The sequence below is a fragment of the Oncorhynchus masou genome, chromosome 28 (assembly GCF_036934945.1).
Source record: "Oncorhynchus masou masou isolate Uvic2021 chromosome 28, UVic_Omas_1.1, whole genome shotgun sequence".
In the NCBI taxonomy this organism is placed as follows: Eukaryota; Metazoa; Chordata; class Actinopteri; order Salmoniformes; family Salmonidae; genus Oncorhynchus; species Oncorhynchus masou.
The window spans coordinates 42,883,175-42,907,851 of record NC_088239.1 but is presented as its reverse complement, the minus strand read 5'-3'; the positions used below and the strand labels follow the sequence as shown (position 1 = coordinate 42,907,851).

The 24,677-nt window shown below is 45.1% G+C and overlaps 1 protein-coding gene across 1 annotated transcript in view; it reads left to right on the top strand.

The window, feature by feature from the left end:
• The window catches only part of sardh (sarcosine dehydrogenase), a 108,659-nt gene extending 84,686 nt beyond the window's left edge, over nt 1-23,973 (top strand). The window contains exons 18-22 of the mRNA XM_064942086.1: nt 2,110-2,203; nt 4,616-4,778; nt 8,757-8,925; nt 14,250-14,385; nt 22,584-23,973. Of these exons, the coding sequence (XP_064798158.1) occupies nt 2,110-2,203; nt 4,616-4,778; nt 8,757-8,925; nt 14,250-14,385; nt 22,584-22,748 (727 nt within the window). The 3' untranslated portion in view covers nt 22,749-23,973. The remainder of the gene's footprint in view (nt 1-2,109; nt 2,204-4,615; nt 4,779-8,756; nt 8,926-14,249; nt 14,386-22,583) is intronic.
• The last annotated feature ends 704 nt before the right edge of the window (nt 23,974-24,677 follow it).

The following is a 24,677-nucleotide window of genomic DNA, read 5'->3' as shown; positions in this document are numbered from 1 at the left end:
CCACCTATCCCAGAGAAGTTAAACGTTCCGGTTGAAAAGGATTTCACTGTGACTGTGAACTTGCTGTGGACCTTGTCGTTGGGCCACCTTCTGCTCCGTCTGTCTCTCTGTCTCAACAGACTAACTCCAGCTCGTAGAAATGACTGGCCCCAGCCCCCATACATATTAGTGTCTTTTTCATCATGTCTCCCCCCCCTCCCTCATCATCTCTCACTTCATCCCTCGCCCCCCTTCTCACAATCCTGAAATATGAATGAAATGCTGTCACAACACATCTGAAACTCAAATGAGTCCTCTGCGGCAGTGTAGCTAGCGACGAGGAGGCAATGAGAGGATATTGAAGAGGAGGGGGGGATTTCTCTCTGGTCTGATTTGTATCTCAGAATACACGGATAGGCAGGGGCCACATACTTGTTCCCTTGTACTGTGTGGGCTCTGTGTATCACATACATAGTTGGGACTGAATTAGTAGTTCTGCAAATAGTTTGATGAAGTTTAATTAGTGCAATCTCAATTTAGAAATGTTTAATTCGATGTTGTCACGTAATAGTGCAATAGGAGTTTTACAACAACTAAAATTGTTTGTTGGTTAGTTAGATTTGGTTAGATTTGGGGGTGATATGCAGCCAGCTGTGTGTGTGTGTGATTTCTCATTAGGAACAGATCTGTGATCCTGCGCTAACTGCCACACTAAATGGGTAGTCTGATCAACTAATTGGCTGTTTCACAGCCCACACTATCCACGCACTAACGCACACACTCACACAGAGGGTTTATAATTAGACAGCTTGTCGGCCTCTACAGTTCAGTAAGCATGACGTTTCAGGGGGAAGGAAATGGGTGGAGGCTGTTCATGAAATATCGGAGCGCTTTATACCACTGATCCATTCAACAGCAACTAATCACATTGCCTCATACATTTAAAAAAAATACCCTGAAACCACCTACCTTCACGAACAAAATATATTATCTCTCCACCTCCACATATTCCCCTGGCCCTACACCTTATCTCCCTCTGTACCTCACACATTTAATTTGTCCTTTATGAGTTCCTCTGCTTAGTGGTAGGTGCTTGCACACACACACGCGCGCGCTCTGGCAGAGCCTAAACATCCATTACTCTTCCGCCGTCCACCGGCAGCCGCTCCAACTCTGAGATTTACCTCTGAAGAATGATGCGTCTGCAATCTCAGCCAGCCGTCCGGCCATTCCTGTACCTAGAAAAGCCCAGGTCCTTGTCGTAAATGGCATATTTTGGCATATTTTTATACAGAGGTTTGTTTATCAACGTAGCGTGACCGTAGCGGCTCACAGTCCACGTCTCTTCCCTAGTGTAAACATCCATCACTTTGACTGCTGCCAATGTAGCAACGCTGCGTTTGTGTCTTGAGGATGGAGCCTTATTTGACCTGTACCTGGAGACACTGACGCTGCCGCCGGCCCCGAAATGAGGAAGCCATCTCTATCTCAATTTTAGAGTGCAGTTACTCAATTGTTTAAAATGCTGTCCCCTGTCTCCTCCCTTTCTTCTGGCAATTGTTGTAAAGTATTTGACGGGTGAAAAAATGATGGTAGAAAGTCATCATTATGCTGGAGGAAAGAGGTGTACGAAGCCAAATGAGAGAGAAGCGTCACAGTCACATCGTCTAGGCTGTTTTGGCCCAATAGCCCTGCAAGCCACGCAGCTGCTACCAATGACTACAGTCAGGGGCCCTTCAGTGATAGCCTGATCGCAAATTGGTTTGTGCTGTCTTGCCAGCTCCCTACAGTCATTGTCTAGTTTGGCAAGACTCAACCACCCAACCAAACCTGAACACTGTCCATGAAATATGAATGATGTTTTGTTTTTGTCTACTCGATCATGAGTGTGTGTTGTGCCGCGCTGCCTGTCTGACTTATATTGTCTGTCGTGGACTTTTCTCAGATGGACAGGTTGACTGCTAGGTACTTTGGCTGACGTGAGCTCTGCTGCCATTGGTGATTGACCGATATACTGTTGATTCACTAATGATCACTTTTGGCAGTTGCTGGTTAGAGCAGTTCCTGATTGGCTGATACTGGTTGATTGACAGCTGATTTGCTGACATGGTGTTCTGTGTCTGTCCACAGTCGAGAGGTGCTACAGGAGATCCTGGATACAGACCTGAGTAACGAAGCCTTCCCTTTCTCGACACACAAAGTCTGTAACGCTGCCGGACACAAGGTAAGAGAAAGGACCTGTCTGTCTGTCTTCCTGGCTGGCTGGCTCTATTGGTCTGTCTGGCGAGCAGTTATTTTCCCCTTTCATTCCCACCCTTAGACACACACACACACACTCCTGCCTCATCAAATGTATAATTTAATCTGGTACAAATGACTTTTCTTCACACAGTGATGTCAATTGCCAATGGAATTCAAATAGTAAATTTGAATAAATGTACACTTCATGGCACTGCTTGAAGAAGGGTTCTTTTCTCCTTAGTGTGCATGAGAGAGAGCAAGGAAAGAGCGAGGGTGCATAACTTTGCGCGTGTGCGTTCATGCGTGCACAAAGGTGGTTGTTGTATGTGCGCGCGTTTGCTTGTAGCTGCCTGCATGTGTGTTTTGTTGTGTGTCTTGGCCTAGTTGTGTATTGTGAGTGAGGAACCCGAGTGAGTATTGTGCCTGTTTATGGGACAGATGGCCTGGCTCACATCACCCCTGTGACTGACTGAGACCTCATGTCAAACACTGCACACTTCTCTAACCTCCCTCTCTCTTTTTTTCCTATTGCGCTCTCTCATCTGTCCCTCTCCCCCTCTCCATTATTCATATCTCCCTTGAATCGAAACATTTGTCTTTCACCATCCAGTCTTTTCCTCCTCTCTGCCTCATTTCAGAGTTGTAGAAAACATGTGCGTCTCTCTGTACATTTAATACATACCATCTTAATTTGACCAGTTTCTCACGGCAGTAAAATAGGAAATCTGAATTATGTGGATTATAATTAATGGATATTTTTGTAGGGGTTGATGCATTTTCCGTTGGGGCAAATCAAGTTTAAGTGGAAATTACAAACTTTAGAAGCCTTTTTAAACCTTCAATACACCACAAGTTGCCACAATCTGACAACAGTGATCAAATTAAGAGACAATATCTCTATACATGTTTAGCTGTAATACATTTGGAGTGTTAAAAAAAAAAAAAAATCCAATACAGCTCTAACTATTACAGTGTAATTACAGTACAGTATAAAACACTAGGTCCTCTGTATGTTTCCCAGTAGATGAGCAGAGCAGCGTTGGAACGGAGTGGCTCTCCTCTCCCAAATAAAGACAGCTCTATTTCGAACTAAGCCTCTGGCGCAGTGTCACTAATGCATTCTGTTTTGATTTTGCTGAATTATGTCATCGTTTTTTTCTGGATCCCCCTTGTTTCTTTGGCATCTGCCTGCCGTCACTAATGCCCCATCCTGTCCTACATTAAGTACGGTCTTAGTGGCATTTTAGTCCCAATGATGGTCTCACTGCTGTGCTGAAAACACGGTCTTTGCCTGTGCCCCAACTCACTCATTCCACATCATTCTCCCATACAGGTTTAACATACCGTGAGGCAGGTTGTTTGGTTTGGAGGGGGTGTGCGTGCACACCCACACGTGCGCACACACCCACACGCGTGCCCACCCCCACGCACGCACACCCACCCACGTGCATGCATGCTTGGGTGTGCGTGCACGTGGGTGTGCATGTGTGCCTGCATGTGCATGCATGATTATTATTTGTGTATGTGTTATGTGAGAGGATCTTGGCCTAGTTCTGTCCAGATCCCTGGAGTTTCCTGCTGTGAGTGGGGGGGGATAAAGGGACCTGTGTGAGGCTGTGTTGGCCAGATGGTGTGGCTGACAGGGCCTCCTCTGGGGCTGCCTCTTCAACCATCCTTGCTGTTGTCACATCTCCTCAACTTCTCCTCACATTCCTCCTGCTGTCCTGCTTCACCAGTCTCTCACCCTCTCTCCTTCTTTAGTCTCACATCTCTTCTTCTGCTCTTACTCTTTTCTTCTCCCTATCCAGCTCTATCCCGAACACATTTTTATCAGTTCCTATCCTGTTCCTTTCCCATGCTTCTGTTCATCCTCCCACGCTCTCTCTCTCTCTCTCTCTCTCTCTCTCTCTCTCTCTCTCCTCTCTGTTCCCTCTCTCCCTGCGAGGAACTTCTTCATTAGAATGTACGGCAGCCCGGCATACAGACCGTATCCTTGAAGACGTGTGTGTGTGTGTGTGTGTGTGTGTGTGTGTGTGTGTGTGTGGGAACAGTAGATAGTAGGAGGGTTACAGGGCAGCTGTGCTGTTCTCCAGAAGGGTTCTCTGTCAGACTAGACCAGTGTGAGCTGCCTTCCTGCTCTCAAGGACAACTCGTACACAATTCCTCTATTCATTCCATTACATATATATTACATTGGGTTCTGGCCATGCAATTTAAGTTCTCATTGCATACAGTGTGTTGGGAAGAGAACTATCGGTTGCAATTACTGTGTCTTATTAGAGCCCCGTCCGTCATGTCCCACGACATTTAAATGATCACTTTCCTCGTTCGCTCACTAACTCGCTCACTGTCTTTCACTCATGAATTCTCATTCTGTCACCCCCTCCCCCTCTAGGTGCGTGCCATGCGTCTGTCCTTCGTGGGTGAGCTGGGCTGGGAACTGCACATCCCGAAGGACTCCTGCTTGCCCGTCTACCAGGCTGTCATGGCTGCCGGTGCCAAGCACAGCATCATCAACGCAGGATACAGAGCCATCGACTCCCTCAGTATAGAGAAAGGTGTGTGTGCGTGTGTGTGTGTGTGTGTGTGCCAATGACTCCCACAGCATAGACATGTACTTCAGCATCGAGAAAGGTATAGTACAGCTCCGAAAGAGTTTGGTGGCAGAAAAACAACTCAACAAAGTGTTTCCGGAACCAGCTGTGGTAACACAACCACCAGCTGTGCTTCAGCTATGACATGTTCCAGGAAAACATATTAGTGAGATGTGCCAGGAAAAGTTGGGACTTTACTACCCCTTTTCTTCTGTAACGGCAGTGGGATAATCACACACTACAGATTCTTATTAGCTTAGTTTGGCAATGACACAGAGTACAAGGTGTGGAATGTTGGCTTAACTGACTAGTGCCCAGGCTAAGAGTACAGTAACAGTCCTATTAATGTCTTAACTGAATGTATAAACCTCCATAGGCAGTAGACAGTGTGTCAGATGCACACATTTCCATTGGTATCAGTCGTAGTGTTGTCACGATACCAGTATTGCGATACTAGGAAGCAAAGGAAACAAAACACGAAGCGGACAGAATTTCTCGAGGAAAACAGTCCTAATGTTGGAGAAAACTGCCTTATGTTGTCACCCAGAGTCACATTTGTTTTACAGAAGTAGATTTTAAAGGACCATAGAGTTGGTATGGTAAGTATCGCGATACTGGTGTCGTGACAACATGGAGCAGAGCTGTAAGTGAAACAGAGCGTGTTTGGTTCAATACATGTGTCCTTGAGAGAACAGCAGTAGCATGACTAGCAGAAATGAGAGACCCATTACAGTGGCTGTTTGACGCATCAGCAGGTAGAGATTAGTTGCATGCCCGCTTGCCACTTCCTTGTATACTCTCACTTACAGCTCGCTGCCTCCGGCTAGCCCTTGTGGTGAATTGGGGAGAAGATCCATGCACAAGTTTCCCCTTGCCGGTACAAAGCCTCTCCGTGACCAAGACTCCTGTCGGGCCTCCTCGCGGCGGCACACGTTTACTGGTTGTCTTGAAACTCCAGTCTAACCGGCTGGGGATCTCGGGAGCAGCAGTGGGCCCCAGAGATGCATCTGTACAGGCCCACATCTGTCCTGGCAGCCATCAACCACTGTCGTCCCGCTGCCTTGTGGGTTAATCTGGTACGACAACGGCTTGGGGAGCACACCTTGAAAGAAAAGCAGCGTGCTCGCGGGCGCGCGGATGCCGACAGAGTGCGGTTCCGGCAGCCTCCTGCAGCTGTGGAAGGTACTGGTTGTCCCCCCTTGCCACTGGAATTTCACCTTCCTACAGTGATGTTGTGCTGTTGGGGATTGCGCGCACACTCAGCGGCACTTTAAATAACTTCCTTTGCACAGGTATCCACTTCTGACCTCGGTGAAGCCATCAACCGGAAACCGGGAGCCCTTAATTAGACCCCTGCACGCCAGCGGCACAGGGCTATTATGGTCGCCCGCAGCTGGGACTTGAGTGGCAGCTGCTCTCAGCAGACCCCTGTGTGACGGAGCATCCCGACGTAGGAGCCACACTGCTCACCCCAGCTGGGGAGAGGCCTAGAAAAGGTGGCCTAAAAATTGCCCACTCACTCCATCCTGGATAGGCTACCGCACCTATCGGGAGTTCCACAACATCAGCACGGTGTGGGACTGGCAATTAAGAACAACCTTCTACCCAGCCTCACCGAAACACCTGTCGGTGAGGAAGAGAGAAAGACTCATGTCTCACCATATCCCCCTAGCCAATATGCATTATGCTACTCTTCTCAGTGCATACGCACCAACGTTACCATCTGAAAATTAGGCAAAGGACGGCTTCTACCAGTCACTAGATGAGGCCCTTCACCGCATCCCCAGGAATGACAACATCTTTCTGCTGGGTGACTTCAACGCTCAGGTGGGACAGAACAACGGGATATGGAACAGAGTGTTGGGTAGGCATGGTGTTGGCCAGGTCAATGAGAACGGCATGAGACTACTAACTCTGTGCCGAGCAATGACCTCATTGTCACTGACACCCACGCTCCAAACACTGGCACCTGATGTACTACGTCATAGTGAGACGTTCTGACACTAACGACGTCCTGCTGACACGTGCCATGCCCCCCCCCCCCCCCAACGCCTGCAGAAGTCCAGTAAGAGGCAACTGCACTGTTTCCGGCATGAGAAAGCTGCAGTAAGGTACGAGTTCTGCCGCTCTCTCACTGAAAGGCTGAGGGAGACTGAGCCTCTTCTGATGGCAGAGGACCCCGTGGACCAGAAGTGGGCATCTATTAGGTCAGTGCTCTATCAGGCAGCGGCCCACTCCATTGGCTACAGAGGTAGGACTGGTTCGATGAGAACTCTGACACCATCACAGCCTTACTGGACAATATGCAGAAAGCGCACAGGGCTACTCTCAACAGCCCCACATCTGCTACCTTTTGCAAGAAAGTGCCAACAACCTTGCGAATGGTGGACGAATAAGGCACAGGAAATCAACATTTATGCTGACAAAAACGACATTCACAATTTCTACAGCTCAACTAAAGCTATCTGTAGCCCTAAAAGTCTCTTCATCACCCCCATGAAAACAGTTGATAGTCTGACTCCCTTGAAAGACCAAAACCAGATCCTGATGAGGTGGGCTGACCACTTTGAAGCACTACTCAATCAGCGTTCTCCTACAGACCACTCCATCCGTCCACCCATTCAAGGCCTCAACCATTCACTAACCTTCCAAGAGGTGTTATCAGCTATCCATTCACTCAAGAACAACGAGACTCTTGGCGCTGACAGCATCCCGGCAGCGCTACTTAAGAAGGGAGGTTACTTCTGTACCAGAACGCTCCACCAGTACATCACTGAGGTTTGCGACCGGGAGATCGTCCCACAACAGTGGCGGGATGTAAACATCGATAAGAACAAGGCTGACAAGTCCATTTGTGGCAACAGCCGGGGGGGGGGGGTTGTTCACCAGCCTGTGTAGGTGAACAGGAGTATGGTCAACATGATATTCTTGGGACACAAGCAACTCCAAGAGAAGTGCCATGAATAACATCAGGATCTTTCATGGCCTTTGACTCTGTGAGCAGGAAACTACTATCAGGCATTCTACTCAAATTTGGATGTCCAGGCAAATTTGTCAACATCCTTTTCCAGTTCCATGAGGGGATGATTGCTCTGGTGGCCATTGGAGGGCAGGAGACGGTGCCATTTAGAGTAAGCATCGGTGTGAGGCAGGGGTGTGTGCCTCGCACTGGTTCTCTTTAACGTCTTAATGTCTCAGGAGCGCTTGCCAGGGAAGATCCTGTACGGCCAGCTACATCTTGGCTGGCGGTCTGCAGGGGAAAGCTGAAGCTCTACAAGGGCCAGCTGAAATTGTCACTGAAGAAGTGCAACATAAAACCCACAGACCTAGAGGATGCTGCTGCCAACCGTTCCACCTGGCGGCAGCTCTGCCAGAGCGGTGTACAGAGGTGGGAAGGAGGAGAGGAGCACAAAGAGACAGCAAAAACAGCTCAGGAGACATACAACCTTGCCTGCCCCCCGCCAACACAGACTGCATATGCCCCACCTGCAATAAAGTTTGTTTGTGGATCTCTGATTGGACTCTACAGTCACCAAAGAATTCAACGTTAACTCAGAAGTGGAAGTGATCATCGAATACGTTGGACAACGATAAGCAACTTCTTTGAGAGTGCTTAACCTCTGCGCGCTTGCATGCGTTCATGTTTCTGTGTCTAATGAATGCAGAGGAAGCTGGTTGGAGGAGCTAAAGTAGGATGGGCTCATTGTAATGGCTGGAATGGAATACATGTACATTTATCAAACATATGGAAACCGCATGTTTGACTCTGTTCCATGAATTCCATTCCAGTCATTATCATCCTCCTATGGCTCCTCCCACCAGCCTCCACTGACTGAGCGTGAGTGTGTAAGCGTTTATTACATCTGACTCATCCATTCTGTGTCCTACCTCTTCCAAGGTTTGCAGTTTGGCTGAATAGTGACTCCCCTCCTCTCTCCCTAGGCTACAGACATTGGCATGCTGACCTGCGGCCTGACGACACACCTCTGGAGGCGGGACTAGCGTTCACCTGTAAGATGAAGAGCACCATTCCCTTCCTGGGTCGGGCCTCTCTGGAGAAACAGAAAGCTGAGGGACTACGTAGACGCATTGTCTGTTTCACCATTGATGAGTGAGTGGTCACGGTCACCATGGCAACTTTTTTAGCTTGAGGACATAATTAAATGTCACCAGCATTATTTTCTTATATCCTCGGCTTCTTCCTCCTCCTTCCATGTGGGTCTTCGATAACTCCAGTTAGAACGGTGTGAGTTTCTCTTCTTTTTTAAAGTCAACATGACCATGGCCTTAATGACAACCATAGAAATAGAAATGACAGAATCATATTTCCGTAACTTAGCCCACAAGTCTTCCCTGCCGTTAGTGTACTGTAGCAGACCTGGTCTAAATGTGGTCTAAATGGTGAGGGACTAAGTGATGTTTCCAGTCATTCACTAAAACTGCTGTGGTTCGATTAGAATGGGATTCGGTAAGAAGTGGATTTAAAGGACTGTCAGCCTGACGTGATATCGTTTTCTGAGTTGATTCACTGAGACTACTCTGTCTGGTTCGGGTCTGAGGTGCAGATAGAAATTCAATGAGTGGAGCTGACATGATCCCCTATTATACACGCGGACAATCATATCTGTTCTACACAAGACATTTCTGTCTGAACGCTCGAACGTTACATCACCTGAGCAGGTCTGTTTGATGTAGTGTGAGCCGTCTGTCTCTCTCGCTCTGTCTCTCTCGCTCTGTCTCGCTCAGCCTCTCTGGCTGGCGCGCTGTCGCTCGCTCTCTCTCTGGCTTGCTCGCTCTGTATGGCACTCAGGCTCTCTGGCTCGCTCTGGCGCGCTCAGCCTCTCTCGCACTCGCGCTCGCTCAGCCTCTCTGGCTGCCTCTCTGGATGGTGCGCTGGCTCTCTCTGGCTGTAGCTCTGTCTCTCTCTCTCTGGAGCTCTGTCTCTCTCTGTCTGGAGCTCTGTCTCCCTCTCTCTGGCGCTCTGTCTCTCTCTGTCTGGAGCTCTGTCTCCCTCTCTCTGGCGCTCTGTCTCTCTCTGTCTGGAGCTCTGTCTCCCTCTCTCTGGCGCTCTCTCTCTCTCTCTCTCTGGCTCACACTCTCTCTCCCTCTCTGGCGTGCGCTCTCTCTCTCTCCCTCTCTGGCGCGCTCTCTCTCTCTCTCCCTCTCTGGCGCGCTCTCTCTCTCTCCCTCTCTGGCGCTCTCTCTCTCTCTGGCGCTCTCTCTCTCTGGCGCTCTGTCTCTCTCTCTGGCGCTCTGTCTCTCTCTCTCTGGCGCTCTCTCTCTCTGGCGCTCTCTCTCTCTGGCGCTCTGTCTCTCTCTCTCTCTGGCGCTCTGTCTCTCTCTCTCTGTCTCTCTCTCTCTCTGGCGCTCTGTCTCTCTCTCTCTCTGGCGCTCTGTCTCTCTCTCTCTCTGGTGCCCTGTCTCTCTCTCTCTGGCGCTCTGTCTCTCTCTCTGGCGCTCTGTCTCTCTCTGTCTGGAGCTCTGCCTCTCTCTCTCTGGTGCTCTGTCTCAATCTCAATTCACTTTGCTTTATTGTTATGACGTACCAATGTACATATGGCCAAAGCTTACTTTGGATATTTACAATATTAAAATAATAGACGTACTTGTCAAAGGGACAACATTAACCAAGGGTCAAAATAACCATTGAACAATAAAAATATAGAGGACATGTGCAGCACTCTGTCCATCTCTTGCACTGTCTAAAACACATATATAAAATATTAACATTTTCCCACCAGAGGTGTGTTTCCATCAAACGTATTTTTATCCGATAAAAGGCTGTGCGTGATGACGTAGTGCACATAAAAGCTCTTTAGTGTATGTGTTCAGGTACCGAATAAAAAAAACTGAAGTTTCATGTGTTTATTTGCAATTTCAACGCTGATGGTTTTGTCACAAAAAGTGTTGCAATAAATAGCATACCTCCTTGCCCAATCTGGTTTTGGTGCTCTAAAGACAACCGTTGAGGATAAAGTGAACAGGGTAGGTTCACATGGCTAAAAGCAATATCTATATCATACATACAGTTGAAGTCAGAAGTTCACATACACCTTAGCCAAATACATTTCATCTCAGTTTTTCACAATTCCTGACTTTTAATCCTAGTAAAAACTCACTGTCTTAGGTAAATTAGGATCACCACTTTATTTTAAGAATGTGAAATGTCAGAATGATACTAGAGTGATTTATTTCAGCTTTTATTTATTTCATCACATTCCCAGTGGGTCAGAAGTTTACATACACTCAATTAGTATTTGGTAGCATTGCCTTTACATTGTTTAACTTGGGTCCAACGTTTCAGGTAGCCTTCCACAAGCTTCCCACAATAAGTTGGGTGAATTTTGGACCATTCCTCCTGACAGAGCTGATGTAACTGAGTCAGGTTTGTAAGCCTCCTTGCTTGAACATGCTTTTTCAGTTCTGCCCACACATTTTCTATGAGATTGAGGTCAGGGCTTTGTGATGGCCACTCCAATACCTTGACTTTATTTTCCTTAAGCCATTTTGCCACAACTTTGGAAGTATGCTTGGGGTCATTGTCCATTTGGAAGACCCATTTGCGACCAAGCTTTAACATGCTGACTGAAGCCTTGAGATGTTGCTTCAATATATCCACACAATTTCCCTTCCTCATGAAGCCATCTATTTTGTGAAGTGCACCAGTCCCTCCTGCAGCAAAGCACCCCCACAACATGATGCTGCCACCCCTGTGCTTCACGGCTGGGATAGTGTTCTTCGGCTTCCAAACCTCCCCCTTTTTCCTCCAAACATAACGATGGTCATTATGACCAAACAGTTCTATTTTTGTTTCATCAGACCAAAGGACATTTCTCCAAAAAAGTACGATCCCCATTTGCAGTTGCAAACCGTAGTCTGGCTTTTTTATGGCAGTTTTGGAGCAGTGGCTTCTTCCTTGCAGAGCGGCCTTTCAGGTTATGTCGATATAGGACTTGTTTTCCTGTGGATATAGATACTTTTGTACCTGTTTCCTCCAGCATCTTCACAAGGTCCTTTACTGTAGTTCTGGGATTGATTTGCACTTTTCACACCGAAGTACGTTAATCTCTAGGAGACAGAACGCGTCTCCTTCCTGAGCAGTACGACGGCTGCGTGGTCCCATGGTGTTTATACTTGCGCACTATTGTTTGTACAGATGAACGTGGTACCTTCAGGCATTTGAAAATTACTCCCAAGGATGAACCAGACTTGTGGAGGTCTATAATTTTTTTCTGAGGTCTTGGCTGATTTCTTTTGATTTTCCTAAGATGTCAATCAGAGGCACTGAGTTTGAAAGTAAGCCTTGAAATACATCCACAGGTACACCTCCAATTGACTCAAATGATGTCAATTAGCAGAAGCTTCTAAAACCACGCCATCATTTTCTGGAATTTTCCAAGCTGTTCAAAGGCACAGTCAACTTAGTGTATGTAAACTTCTGACTCACTGGAATTGTGATGCAGTGAATTATGAGTGAAATAATCTGTTTATAAACATTTGTTCGAAAAATGACTTGTCATGCACAAAGTAGATGTCCTAACCGACTTGCCAAAACTATAGTTTGTTAACAAGAAATTTGTGGAGCGGTTGAAAAATGAGTTTTAATGACTCCAACCTAAGTGTATGTAAACATCCGACTTCAACTGTATGTACACACAGTACCAGTCAAAACTATGAAATAACACATATGGAATCATGTAGTAACCAAAAAAGTGTTAAACAAATCAATATATATTTTAGATTCTTCAAAGTAGCCACCCTTTGCCTTGATGACAGCTTTGCACACTCTTGGCATTCTCTGAACCAGCTCCATGAGAAATTATTTTCCAACAGTCTTGAAGGAGTTCCCACATATGCTTGAGCACTTGTTGGCTGCTTTTCCTTCACGCTGTGGTCCAGCTCATTCCAAACCATCTCCATTTGGGTTGAGGTCGGGTGATTGGGTGAGGCCAGGTCATCTGATGCAGCACTCTGTCACTCTCCTGCTTGGTCAAATAGCCCTTACACAGCCTGGAGATGTGTGCTAAGTCATTTTCCTGTTGAAAAACAAATTATAGTCCAACTAAGCGCAAACCAGATGGGATGGCGTATTGCTGCAGAATGCTGTGGTAGCCATGCTGGTTAAGTGTGCCTTGAATTCTAAATAAATCAGACAGTGTCACCAGCAAAGCACCATCACACCTCCTGCTTCATAGTGGGAACCACACATGTGGAGATCATCCGTTAACCAACTCTGCGTCTCACAAAGACACGGTGGTTGGAACCAAAAATCTCAAATTTGGTCTCATCAGACCAAAGGACAGATTTCCACCGGTCTAATGTCCATTGCTCGTGTTTCTTTGCCCAAACAAGTCTCTCTTTCTTATTGGTGTCCTTTAGTAGTGGTTTCTTTGCTGCAATTCGACCATGATTTACGCTGTCTCATCTGAACAGTAGATGTTGATGTGTCTGTTACTTGAACTCTGGAGCATTTATTTGGGCTGTAATCTGAGGTGCAGTTAACTGTAATGAATTTATCCTCTGCAGCAGAGTTAACTCTGGCTCATCCTTTCCTGTGGCGGTCCTCATGAGAGCAAGATTCATTATAGCGCTTGATGGTTTTTGTGACTGCGCTTGAAGAAACTTTCACATTTCTTGAAATGTTCTGTATTGACTGACCTTCATGTCTTAAAGTAATGATGGACTGTCGTTTCTCTGATTATTTGAGCTGTCATAATATATACTTGGTCTTTTACCAAATAGGGCTAACTTCTGTATACCACCCCTACCTTGTCACAACACAAGTGATTGGCTCAAACGGATTAAGAAGGAAAGAAATTCCACTAATTATTTTTTAACAAGGCACACTGGTTAATTGAATTGCATTCCACGTGACTGCCTCATGAAGCTGGTTGAGAGAATACCAAGAGTGTGCAAAGCTGTCATCATGGCAAAGGGTGGCTACTTTGAAGAATCTCAAATAGAAAATATATTTAGATTTGTTGCATTTTTGTTATTTTTGTACAATGTAGAAAATAGTAAAAAATTAAAACCCTCGAATGAGGTGTGTCCAGACTTTTGACTGGTGCTTTATATATAATTGGCAGCCGTGCACCGATCATCATTCAAATGATAGCCTACCCTCGATATTTATGGAAATTTGCATGAAACTCCAAGTTTATTTCAATTGTTGCATAATCTATTTAATCTACCAAAAATATATCCCACCTTGTCCAGTGTATTTTGTTTTGTCGACAAATTTGCTGTTTCCGTAAGGCCTGTCGTAACTTTCTTTCTTCATCCGCATGAAATTGTTGGCTGGAAACCTAGTTTGTCCCTCTTCTCCCAATTCTTCCTCTCTTTCTTCTCCTTCCCCGTCTCTCTAACATTACATCCTCCTGAACAGGTCTGTGTGATGTAGCTGAACCTGACACCTCTGTCTCTTCCTACTAACAGGAAAGTCCCGATGTTCGGCCTGGAAGCAATCTTCCGGAACGGCGTTCCAGTAGGCCATCTGCGGCGCTCCGACTACGGGTTCTTTATTGACAAGCAGATTGGATACGGATACATCCGCAACCCTGACGGAGGAGTGGTAAGTAATATATAGTTGGCCACATACACACACACACACACATACACACACTATTCAACTCAGCCACCCACACAATTTCTGTCATCACCACAAGTAGACGAAACATTAACAGGCTTCTTTTTCTTCTTCGTTGGGAGATGGGATTTCTATTATAATTGGTGGTATTCTGGCCGTTACGCTCTTAACGATTGGCTGACAGGAAAACACTGCTTGTTTCCAGCTCTTTAGAAACGCTTCATTGCTGCTCTGCTCCTCCTCCGGCTGGGAAGCGATGACTCCTCTCAGAGCCCGCTGTGTGCGTGCCTGTGGGTGTGCACGTTCTGGGAACTGTCTCTTTCTCCTATTATCCGTCGTCATTTATTGGCTCTAGCCTGATCAACTCAGCCTTCAGACGTTCTCGCCTGAGCTTTTTACTTAGGATAGACAATATTCATGGACTCTATTGTCCTCTCCTTCTGTTGGAGCAGAGGCCCAGATTTGCAAACAATTATACCACGTCATTATATCATGCATATCTTGCAGTTTAACAACTTCATATTTGAGTCAGTTGAGTCAGATTCCAGTACCCGGGCTTTGACACACGCACACCACAGGCTTTGGTTGCTACCTCGGAAACTGAGACAACTTTTTCCCCCCAGCACTCCAAAAGAAACCTTGAATCGTTAATTGGTGAAACTGCCACGTCTGTTTTTGAGATTACGACAACCAGGACATAATTGAGATTACGACAACCAGGACATAATTGAGATTATGACAACCAGGACATAATTGAGATTATGACAACCAGGACATAATTGAGATTACGACAACCAGGACATAATTGCATGTGCAATTGCACAGCAGAATATTTACAGCATATTTTTATTTTTTTACCGCACTGCCGAACAAAACAGTTAACAATAAGGAGTCGCTGGGGTGGAGTGGTGCGGTTTCCCCTAATGTGGGTTACATTTTTAAGGGCTTTATACTTTCAAAGCTGTTAACCAGGGTTTCTGGGTGGGGGAAGTTTATTTGTGTATCATATGTGTACATCCTGTGTTGTTTTCCTGTGTTGTCCCCCACAAAAATAAGACCTGTAGTAATAGAATACCACCTCAGTGTGTCCTACCGGGCCGAGCAGGTTCTTACGCAGTGGGTGACCGTTGCCTTGTTCAATGAGATGCTGCTGCACGGTGTGTGTGAGAGAGAGTGTATGTTACAGGGCTGTGTGCGTTACGGAGTGAGTCACCACATGTCTAGGTCTCCACCTGTTTCACAGGATATATATATATATCCCCCGTCACTTATAATTGGGCTCACGTCCCCTCCCATCATAGTAGCACGGCAGAGTGCGAAACAGACACACACATCCACTCACAAAGCCCTGGCTTTGGCCCTGCGCTACAGCGCTCCACATGCCCTCCTACGCTGCGTAAAAGGGTCAGTCAGCGTCAGCAGCAGCTCATCATCACATGGCTCTGAAACCCCCACCACTCAACCTCTCCTTGCCTGCTACTGCTGCTAAGGTCAGAGTGGCAGGGAGGGATTCATCTGCCTCACTGATTACTGAGAAGCAGAGATGGAGGACAGTGAGAAAGAATGAGAAAGGGAGGAAGTGAAAGAACATTAGGAAGGCGAGAGGGAAAGTAAAGAAGGGAGGGAAGTAAATGGGGTAAGATAGAGGAGCGAGTGAGGGAGAAAACAAGTGAGCGAATGAGAGAGATAGTAAGCAAGAAGAACTGAGAGAGAGACTGGGAGAGAATGAGAAGGGGGGGGAAGAGATGGAGTGACAAACTGCTAATGATTTGGGGAGAGCAGTCCAGGGGCTTGGCTAGGGGCGGGGCCGAGGGTTAGAAGCCAGTGGACTTTGACTGCGGTTGGCCTAGGATACAGACTAGGAGCTGGGTTAGGCCTGCCTCCAGCCCAGCTCGTTTTTGGAGAGTTATAATTAGCCAGAACGGGGAAAAGCAGGGGCCACTGCGCTGCGAGGAAGGGAAGCAAAGGAACAGACTCATTGGGCCGGAATAGTTTTGACATTGAGATGTGAATGAACTGGCTGTTTCGTGACCTTTTATTACATTTGGGTTTCATTAACCCTTTACTCTTGTGGGAATTGGTTTTTATGGATAGGGCTAAATTGAAACAGTTTGGAGATGATGGGAGAATTATTAGACCAAAGATGAGTACACAACAGTATACCTGACTCAGCATTACACTGTTGAGTTTACATGCATTTTACATGAACTGTACTTTTCCCCGCATTTGTTGATAATGAAATCTGAATATACTCTGGATACATTCAGTAAACGTAATAAGAATATTCCTGGAAAAGGTGGGGTTTGGGAGCAACATAAGACAAAACAATTACAAGGCTTTGAGTGAGAGGACTAACTGGTGTCTCCCAAGTGGCCACACACCTCTCCAAAGTGTGCACAGTTCCTAAGTAATTTCAATACTCTTTTGATGACTCAAAGAAGAGTCTTTAGCTATAAGGTGTTTTTAGCTCTCCTATCTGTGCTGTTGAGGAACTAAATCTCAAACATGTTTAGTTTTGTTTGGAACACAAACCTACATCCCTGCCATCACACAATTACTGTTGCAATCTAAAAACGGTTCATTATATATCGCAATCTATGTCAGATGGGCATCATTTTAAAGCTTGATCTATTGCTAATATGACTAGTTAAGCTACAAAATACACTATTACAGTGTTAGGTTTTTACAATGCAATTCCGGGAAATTGATACAATTTTTGGTGTGCACCCAAAGGATCATGCATCCAGGCACATGTGACACAGCAAATGTTCAACAGAATAGACAAACAGGCTCATTCTGTTCAGAACAACCCCAGGGTATGACACTATATAATAATTTTGAAACTGTATATCAAACATAGTGATCATTGACATTGTATATGACATGCGTTTTATGATCTCTGGAGAATAATGGAATCACTGGAGAGCAATGGGTGAGCTCCGTTTGAGACTGTCCTATCGAAGTGATCTGAAGAACTGTAATATCCTATGTTTCTCAGTAGTGGCTGAACAAGGACATGGTAAATATGAATCTCTGTTTTTTTCTATACATCGGTAGGACCGAACAGTTGCATCAGGGAAGCTCAGAGAAGGGTCCATGTGCCTTTGTGAGCAACAACTTATGCGCAATCTCTAATATTAAGGGAGTCTCGAGATTCTGCTCACCTGAGGTAGAATACCTCATGATAAACTGTAGACCACACTATTTACCAGGAGAGTTTATCTATATTTTTCGTAGGGGTCCATTTACCACCACAAACCGATGCTGGCACTAAGACCACACTCAACCAGCTGTATATGGCCATAAGCAAACAAAATGCTCATCCAGGGGTGGTGCTCCTAGTAGCCAGTGACTTTAATGCAGGAAAACTGAAAACCATTTTACCTCATTTCTACCGGCATGTCACCTCTGTAACTACAGGCAAAAACTCAAGATCCCCTTTACTCCACACACAGACACACATATAGAGCTCGCCCTCACCCACCATTTGGCAAATTTGAACTTATCTTAACTTCTTGATACTACCCATCCCATATCCGGGATCGTGAATACAGCCTCAGGCTCATTAGCATAATGCAACGTTAACGATTTCTGAAAATCGCAAATGAAATGAAAATAATATGCCTGCTCTCAAGCTTAGCCTTTTCTTAACAACACTGTCATCTCAGATTTTCAAAATATGTTTTTGAACCATAGCAAATCAAGCATTTGTGTAAGAGTATTGCAAGCTAGCTTAGCATTTTGCGTAGCATTTAGCACGCAACATTTTCACAAAAACCAGATAACCAAATAAATAAAATAATTTACCTTTGAAGAACTTCGGATGTTTTCAATGAGGAGACTCTCAGTTACATAGCAAATGTTCAGTTTTTCCTGAAAGAATCTTTGTGTAGGAGAAATCGCTCCGTTTTGTACATCACATTTGGCTACCGAAACTAACCGAAAATTCAGTCACCAAAACGTCAAACTTTTTCCAAATTAACTCCATAATATCGACCGAAACATGGCAAACGTTGTTTAGAATCAATCCTCAAGGTGTTTTTTCACATATCTCTTCATTGATATGCCATTCGTGGAAGCCTGCTTTCGTCTCAGAATCCCATGGAAAAATACCAGCAGCTGAAAATGACGCACCAATTTCGACGGAGGGCACCGGGCGGACACCTGGAAAATGTAGTCTCTTATGGTCAATCTTCCAATGATATGCCTACAAATACGTCACAATGCTGCAGACACCTTGGGGAAACGATAGATAGGGCAGGCTCATTCCTGTCGCATTCACAGCCATATAAAGAGACAATGGAAAACAGAGCCTCAAAAATCCTGCTCATTTCCTGGTTGCCGTTTCATCTTGGTTTTGCCTGTAGCTCCTGTTCTGGGGCACTCACAGACAATATCTTTGCAGTTCTGGAAAATTCTGAGTGTTTTCTTTCCAAAGCTGTCAATTATATGCATAGTCAAGCATCTTTTTGTGACAAAATATCTTGTTTAAAACGGGAACGTTTTTCATAAAAAAATGAAATAGCGCCCCCAGCGTTTCAAGAGGTTAACTATCCTCCTGATATACGTAAAAACTCAAACAGGAAGTACCAGTCACTCGCTCAATACAGAAGTGGTCAAATAAAGCGAATGCTAAGCTACAGGACTGATTTAATTTTGTGTAGCGCGAGGGGCTCAAGTTCAGAACGGCTTTCAATCAAACCCAATACAGCGCAATCAAACCCAATGCAGCTCTGACGTCATGTATAGCATATTACTGTACAGCCACTATGTTCCAATTTAGTTGTTTACCAGTGCCCAAATCTGCCATTTCAACCCGTATATGGGTACAGGAAGGGAAACAATGAAATGCAGTATCTCAGGGGTCATCAACTAAATTCAGCCGTGGGCAGATGTAATTTCTTTCTCGAGAGGATGGTCGGGGGACGGAATATCAATATAAAGTATTTGTACTCTGACGCAAGAAGCCCAACCAGATATTGTATTTGACTAAAACATAATCATTTCAAAGCTTGATATTAGTCTTATGTTTGTTTTTTAAACGGCGCCGTATATGCCACTCCACTATCTAGAAAAAGCAGAGGAGATGTGCAATAGGTTTCTGAGTGGCTACTCGCCACAATGTGTGGATGAAGCTCTTAATTTGGCATTGGGGAAACCACGAGATGAACTGCTCCAAAAAAGTAGACTCACTAGAGCTAAAGAACACAACTACATATATTTTGAACTCGCTAAAAAGTGGATAGATGCTGGCATGTTTAATCGTCAGACCCAGCTTTGCCTGCTGAATTTAAGCATCCACCACTTATTGTATGTAGGAGAGGTCGCAATTTACCCCATTAATTGGTCCATCCAACTGCCAGCCGCACAAGAAAATGAGCCAGGCTCTTTTACGCCCGCTTGGGGATGGTAGCTATAAATGCAGAGGTTGCGCACAGTGCAACAATATGATGACGTGTGAACATTCCTGCCACCCACACACAGGAAAACGGTTCCAAATAAATGACATTATTACGCGCTCCACCACCCACGTTATCTACATTATGAAATGTCCATGTGGGCTGTGCTATGTCGGTACAACCTCTCCTTCTCTCAAACATAGACGTTAAATCAGGAAAAATTACAGTGATTATCCAGTGGCAGTACATTTTAATGACCTAAAACATGAAATTTCTACCTTTAAAAAAAAATAAAAAAATTGTGGCATAGAGAAAGTTAAGATATCAGACAGGGGAGGTGATATAAATAATACTCTGAGCAAAAGAGAATGTTTTGGGATTTTCACCCTCCCAGACATTATTTGCTAAAGGTCTTAAAGATGAAATGCCTATGTATGTTATGTTGTGAATTTGAACATGAATTATGCCCCTATTTCAGATTATTCTGTTTTTCTGACGCTGTATGATTTATGAAAACTTGCTTGGTAGGTCGATGTCCTCATTGTGGTTTTACAGACGTGTTTAATACGTTTTATGTACACACTTTATTAGAATATTTATGAAATGTATATTGTTATATTGGGTAGCACTTATTTGTTTTCCCGTTCGCCTCCATCCCCATTCGATGCGTGGAACGGATGTGGGTGGGGCTAGGTCTACATAATTTTTTTGCAATTTTTTTTTTTACTCACTAAAGCTCTGAGGAAGGCCGATACGTAAACGCTTATTAAAGATCAGTGATACTATCAAGAAATACACTGCTCAAAAAAATAAAGGGAACACTTAAACAACACAATGTAACTCCAAGTCAATCACACTTCTGTGAAATCAAACTGTCCATTTAGGAAGCAACACTGATTGACAATAAATTTCACATGCTGTTGTGCAAATGGAATAGACAGGTGGAAATTATAGGCAATTAGTAAGACACCCCCATTAAAGGAGTGGTTCTGCAGGTGGTGAAAACAGACCACTTCTCAGTTCCTATGCTTCCTGGCTGATGTTTTGGTCACTTTTGAATGCTGGCAGTGCTTTCACTCTTGTGATAGCATGAGACGGAGTCTACAACCCACACAAGTGGCTCAGGTAGTGCAGCTCATCCAGGATGGCACATCAATGCGAGCTGTGGCAAGAAAGTTTGCTGTGTCTGTCAGCGTAGTGTCCAGAGCATGGAGGCTCTACCAGGAGACAGGCCAGTACATCAGGAGACGTGGAGGAGGCCGTAGGAGGGCAACAACCCAGCAGCAGGACCGCTACCTCCGCCTTTGTGCGGAGGTAGGAGGAGCAGGAGGAGCACTGCCAGAGCCCTGCAAAATGACCTCCAGCAGGCCACAAATGTGCATGTGTCTGCTCAAACAGTCAGAAACAGATACCATGAGGGTGGTATGAGGGCCCGACGTCCACAGGTGGGGGTTGTGCTTACAGCCCAACACCGTGCAGGACATTTGGCATTTGCCAGAGAACACCAAGATTGGCAAATTCGCCACTGGTGCCCTGTGCTCTTCACAGATGAAAGCAGGTTCATACTGAGCACATGTGACAGACGTGACAGTCTAGAAACGTGTGGAGAACGTTCTGCTGCCTGCAACATCCTCCAGCATGACCGGTTTGGCGGTGGGTCAGTCATAGTGTGGGGTGGCATTTCTTTGGGGGGAAGGCACAGCCCTCCATGTGCTCGCCAGAGGTAGCCTGACAGCCATTAGGTACCGAGATGTGATCCTCAGACCCCTTGTGAGACCATATGCTGGTGCGGTTGGCCCTGGGTTCCTCCTAATGCACGACAATGCTAGACCTCATGTCGCTGGAGTGTGTCAGCAGTTCCTGCAAGAGGAAGGCATTGATGCTATGGACTGGCCTGCCTGTTCCCCAGACCTGAATCCAATTGAGCACATCTGGGACATCATGTCTCGCTCCAACCACCACGTTGCACCACAGACTGTCCAGGAGTTGGCGGATGCTTTAGTCCAGGTCTGGGAGGAGATCCCTCAGGAGACCATCCGCCACCTCATCAGGAGCATGCCCAGGCATTGTAGGGAGGTCATACAGGCACGTGGAGGCCACACACACTACTGAGCCTCATTTTGACTTGTTTTAAGGACATTACATCAAAGTTGGATCAGCCTGTAGTGTGGTTTACCACTTTAATTTTGAGTGTGAGTCCAAATTCATACCACCGTGGGTTGATAAATTTGATTTCCAATGATAATTTTTGTGTGATTTTGTTGTCAGCACATTCAACTATGTAAAGAATATTTCATTCATTCAGATCTAGGATGTGTTATTTTAGTGTTCCCTTTATTTTTTTGAGCAGTGTATATTAAAAACATTTTTACTTACAGCTTTTTCGAAGGCCAAAGAAAATCTGCCGCGCACCAAATTTGCGACACTGGGTGCCAGTTGACGAACCCTGCAGTACCTAATCAGGAATAGTGTTTTTGGAGAGAGGAGTCGGGTCATTAAGAACAGTCTAAGGTTCCCTAAGCTTTCAGATCTCAGGATGGATTAGGAGCTAATTTTAAAGACTTGGAGTTCCTCCATCTCTGAGTAAAGGTGTGAATTTAACCATGTCTGTTTGCTCTCTTCCATTCTTTTTTCTCTCTCGTCCTTTCAATCACACTCTTTCTCTATCCCCCCTCTTTCTCTCTTGCTTTTTCCCCCCTCTTGTGCTCTTGCTTTCTATTTCTCTCTCGTGCTCTCTCTCTCTCTCTCTCTCTCTCTCTCTCTCTCTCTCTCTCTCTCTCTCAGGTAAATGCTGAATTCATAAAGAGTGGCAAGTTCACTCTGGAAAGGATGGGTGTGGTGTACGAGGCCAAGCCCCACCTCAAGTCGCCCTTTGACCCCTCAAACAACCGCGTGAAAGGCATTTACCCCGACAACTACCACAACATTTACAAGGCCAACGCACAATAATGTACATCGAGGTGTGATTGGACAATGTGACTTTTTTTGTCCCTGATCTCCACCAGCATGTCCCCATGTTGGAGTCAGACCTGAGTCCAAATACTTTGAGCTTTTGTTCTAGCCTACCAGGAGTGCCGGTGGGCAGGGTTTAACATTTTCCAGACTTTTCTATTGGTTCAATTGCAACAGGCAAGCTTAATCGTGCACAGCTAAAGTATTTGAAAGGACATGAAATTGTATTTGAACCCATGTCTGGTTGGAGTATCATGTGAGGTACCTGTTTACTGTCTCTGTCTGGAGTAAAGCTTGAGAATAGCAGTGTTTTTAAGTCCATATTAATGAGGTATAATTCCATGTGAAAAGAGCCCGTGAACCACAGATTAGAGTCGCAAGTTTGGTAGTCCTGCAGTACCATACCTCAACACCATGTTATTCTCATGGCTGAAGGCGAAGCTACCAGCTACTTCTGTAAGTCTTAAAATCATCTCTGATTGTCAAGTAGAAAATATGATAAATTGATTAACAAATAGTTAACAAAGGGTAAATATACTGTACTTAACGTGCCTTGCTTTGTTGAACTACTAAAAAAAAAATGTATAAATTGGTGACCTGCAATGTATTCTTAGTTTCATTAATGTTTCTGGTGCTGCTATTGGTGAGGATGTTTTAAGATCCCGTTGGTTCAATTGTGCTTTTATTGTGTTCATATTAGTGTATGCTAACTCCGGAGTTGATACCAAATTAAATCTGATTGTTGAATTGGACTCTAATAATGCATGAATAAAATGACTTGTCTGTGAACAAATTAAGACTGCTCGCCTGTGAAATCCTCAATACACTTTATTGATTCATTTCAAATACAATCCATAGACAATGTAATTTGTTTTAGCGGTGTGTTTTTTTCTGTTCTTTATATACTGAACATAATGTTTCAGATGTTGCAAGGCATGCTGGGTCATGTGGTATTAATGTTGTCTTACTTCTTCCTGCTTCAATGCAATCTTACATTTTCACATATGAAGAATCAGGTTAGTGACTTCAATGACTGCTTTAGAAGACAAGAAGGTCTAGTTTCCTGTTATTTTAGATCTCATGTATATGCAGTTATTGGTGTCAATGATTGCCATACAGCTTAAAATGATAAACTATGCCCATTAAAATCTAACTTAATTTCATATTTATCTGATCTTTCCCACAGATTCCTTTACGAATAAATATCTGTACTGGAAACAAATGTTTTTGTTTTATTCACTGTGAAAGTGAAGTGATCATAGAGATATCATAATAGAGTTATTGAGTTCTATTTAATTGTGTGAGAGTGAAGTGATCATTTAGATACAATATTATGCTATTGTATTATAGTACAATAATAGTGTTCTCTTGAATTCTGTGAATGTGATTATGATATTGTGCTAGTGCTGCAGTGGGCCTTCTTGATGATGGTGATTATGCCATTGGATCAACTGGATGTGATGTGCCATCCCCTGCACTTGTTGTGGAGAAGTACTTCACCAGAGAGAGAAGAAGGGGGATGCGTGTTGATATTCAGACGGGAGAGGGCGTGTCCCGGGGGCTGCAACATGGTGGGGTCACTGCTTTGGCCGGGGAGTTTGTCGTCCTAACAGGGCCCCTGGAGCTGTGACATCACTACAGGAAGCTCCTGCCTCTCCCAGTCACTCTGTCACAGGACCACAGAAACAGTCACACAAGGCGACACGTTGTAGTGTGATGATCTTAAATGTACTAAGAACTTTGGCTTGGTCTCGTGTGATGGTTACATGCGCATTTGAACTAATGAACTGTGTGTTTTATCGTGCGTGTTATGCATGGTATTTGTACATGTTTGTGCAGTGGTTCTCTATGTGTATATGGTACAGCACTTCCGGTTCCGGGTTGGAGCGAGCGGTCGCATCTACACTTCGGTCCGCAGGTAGTATA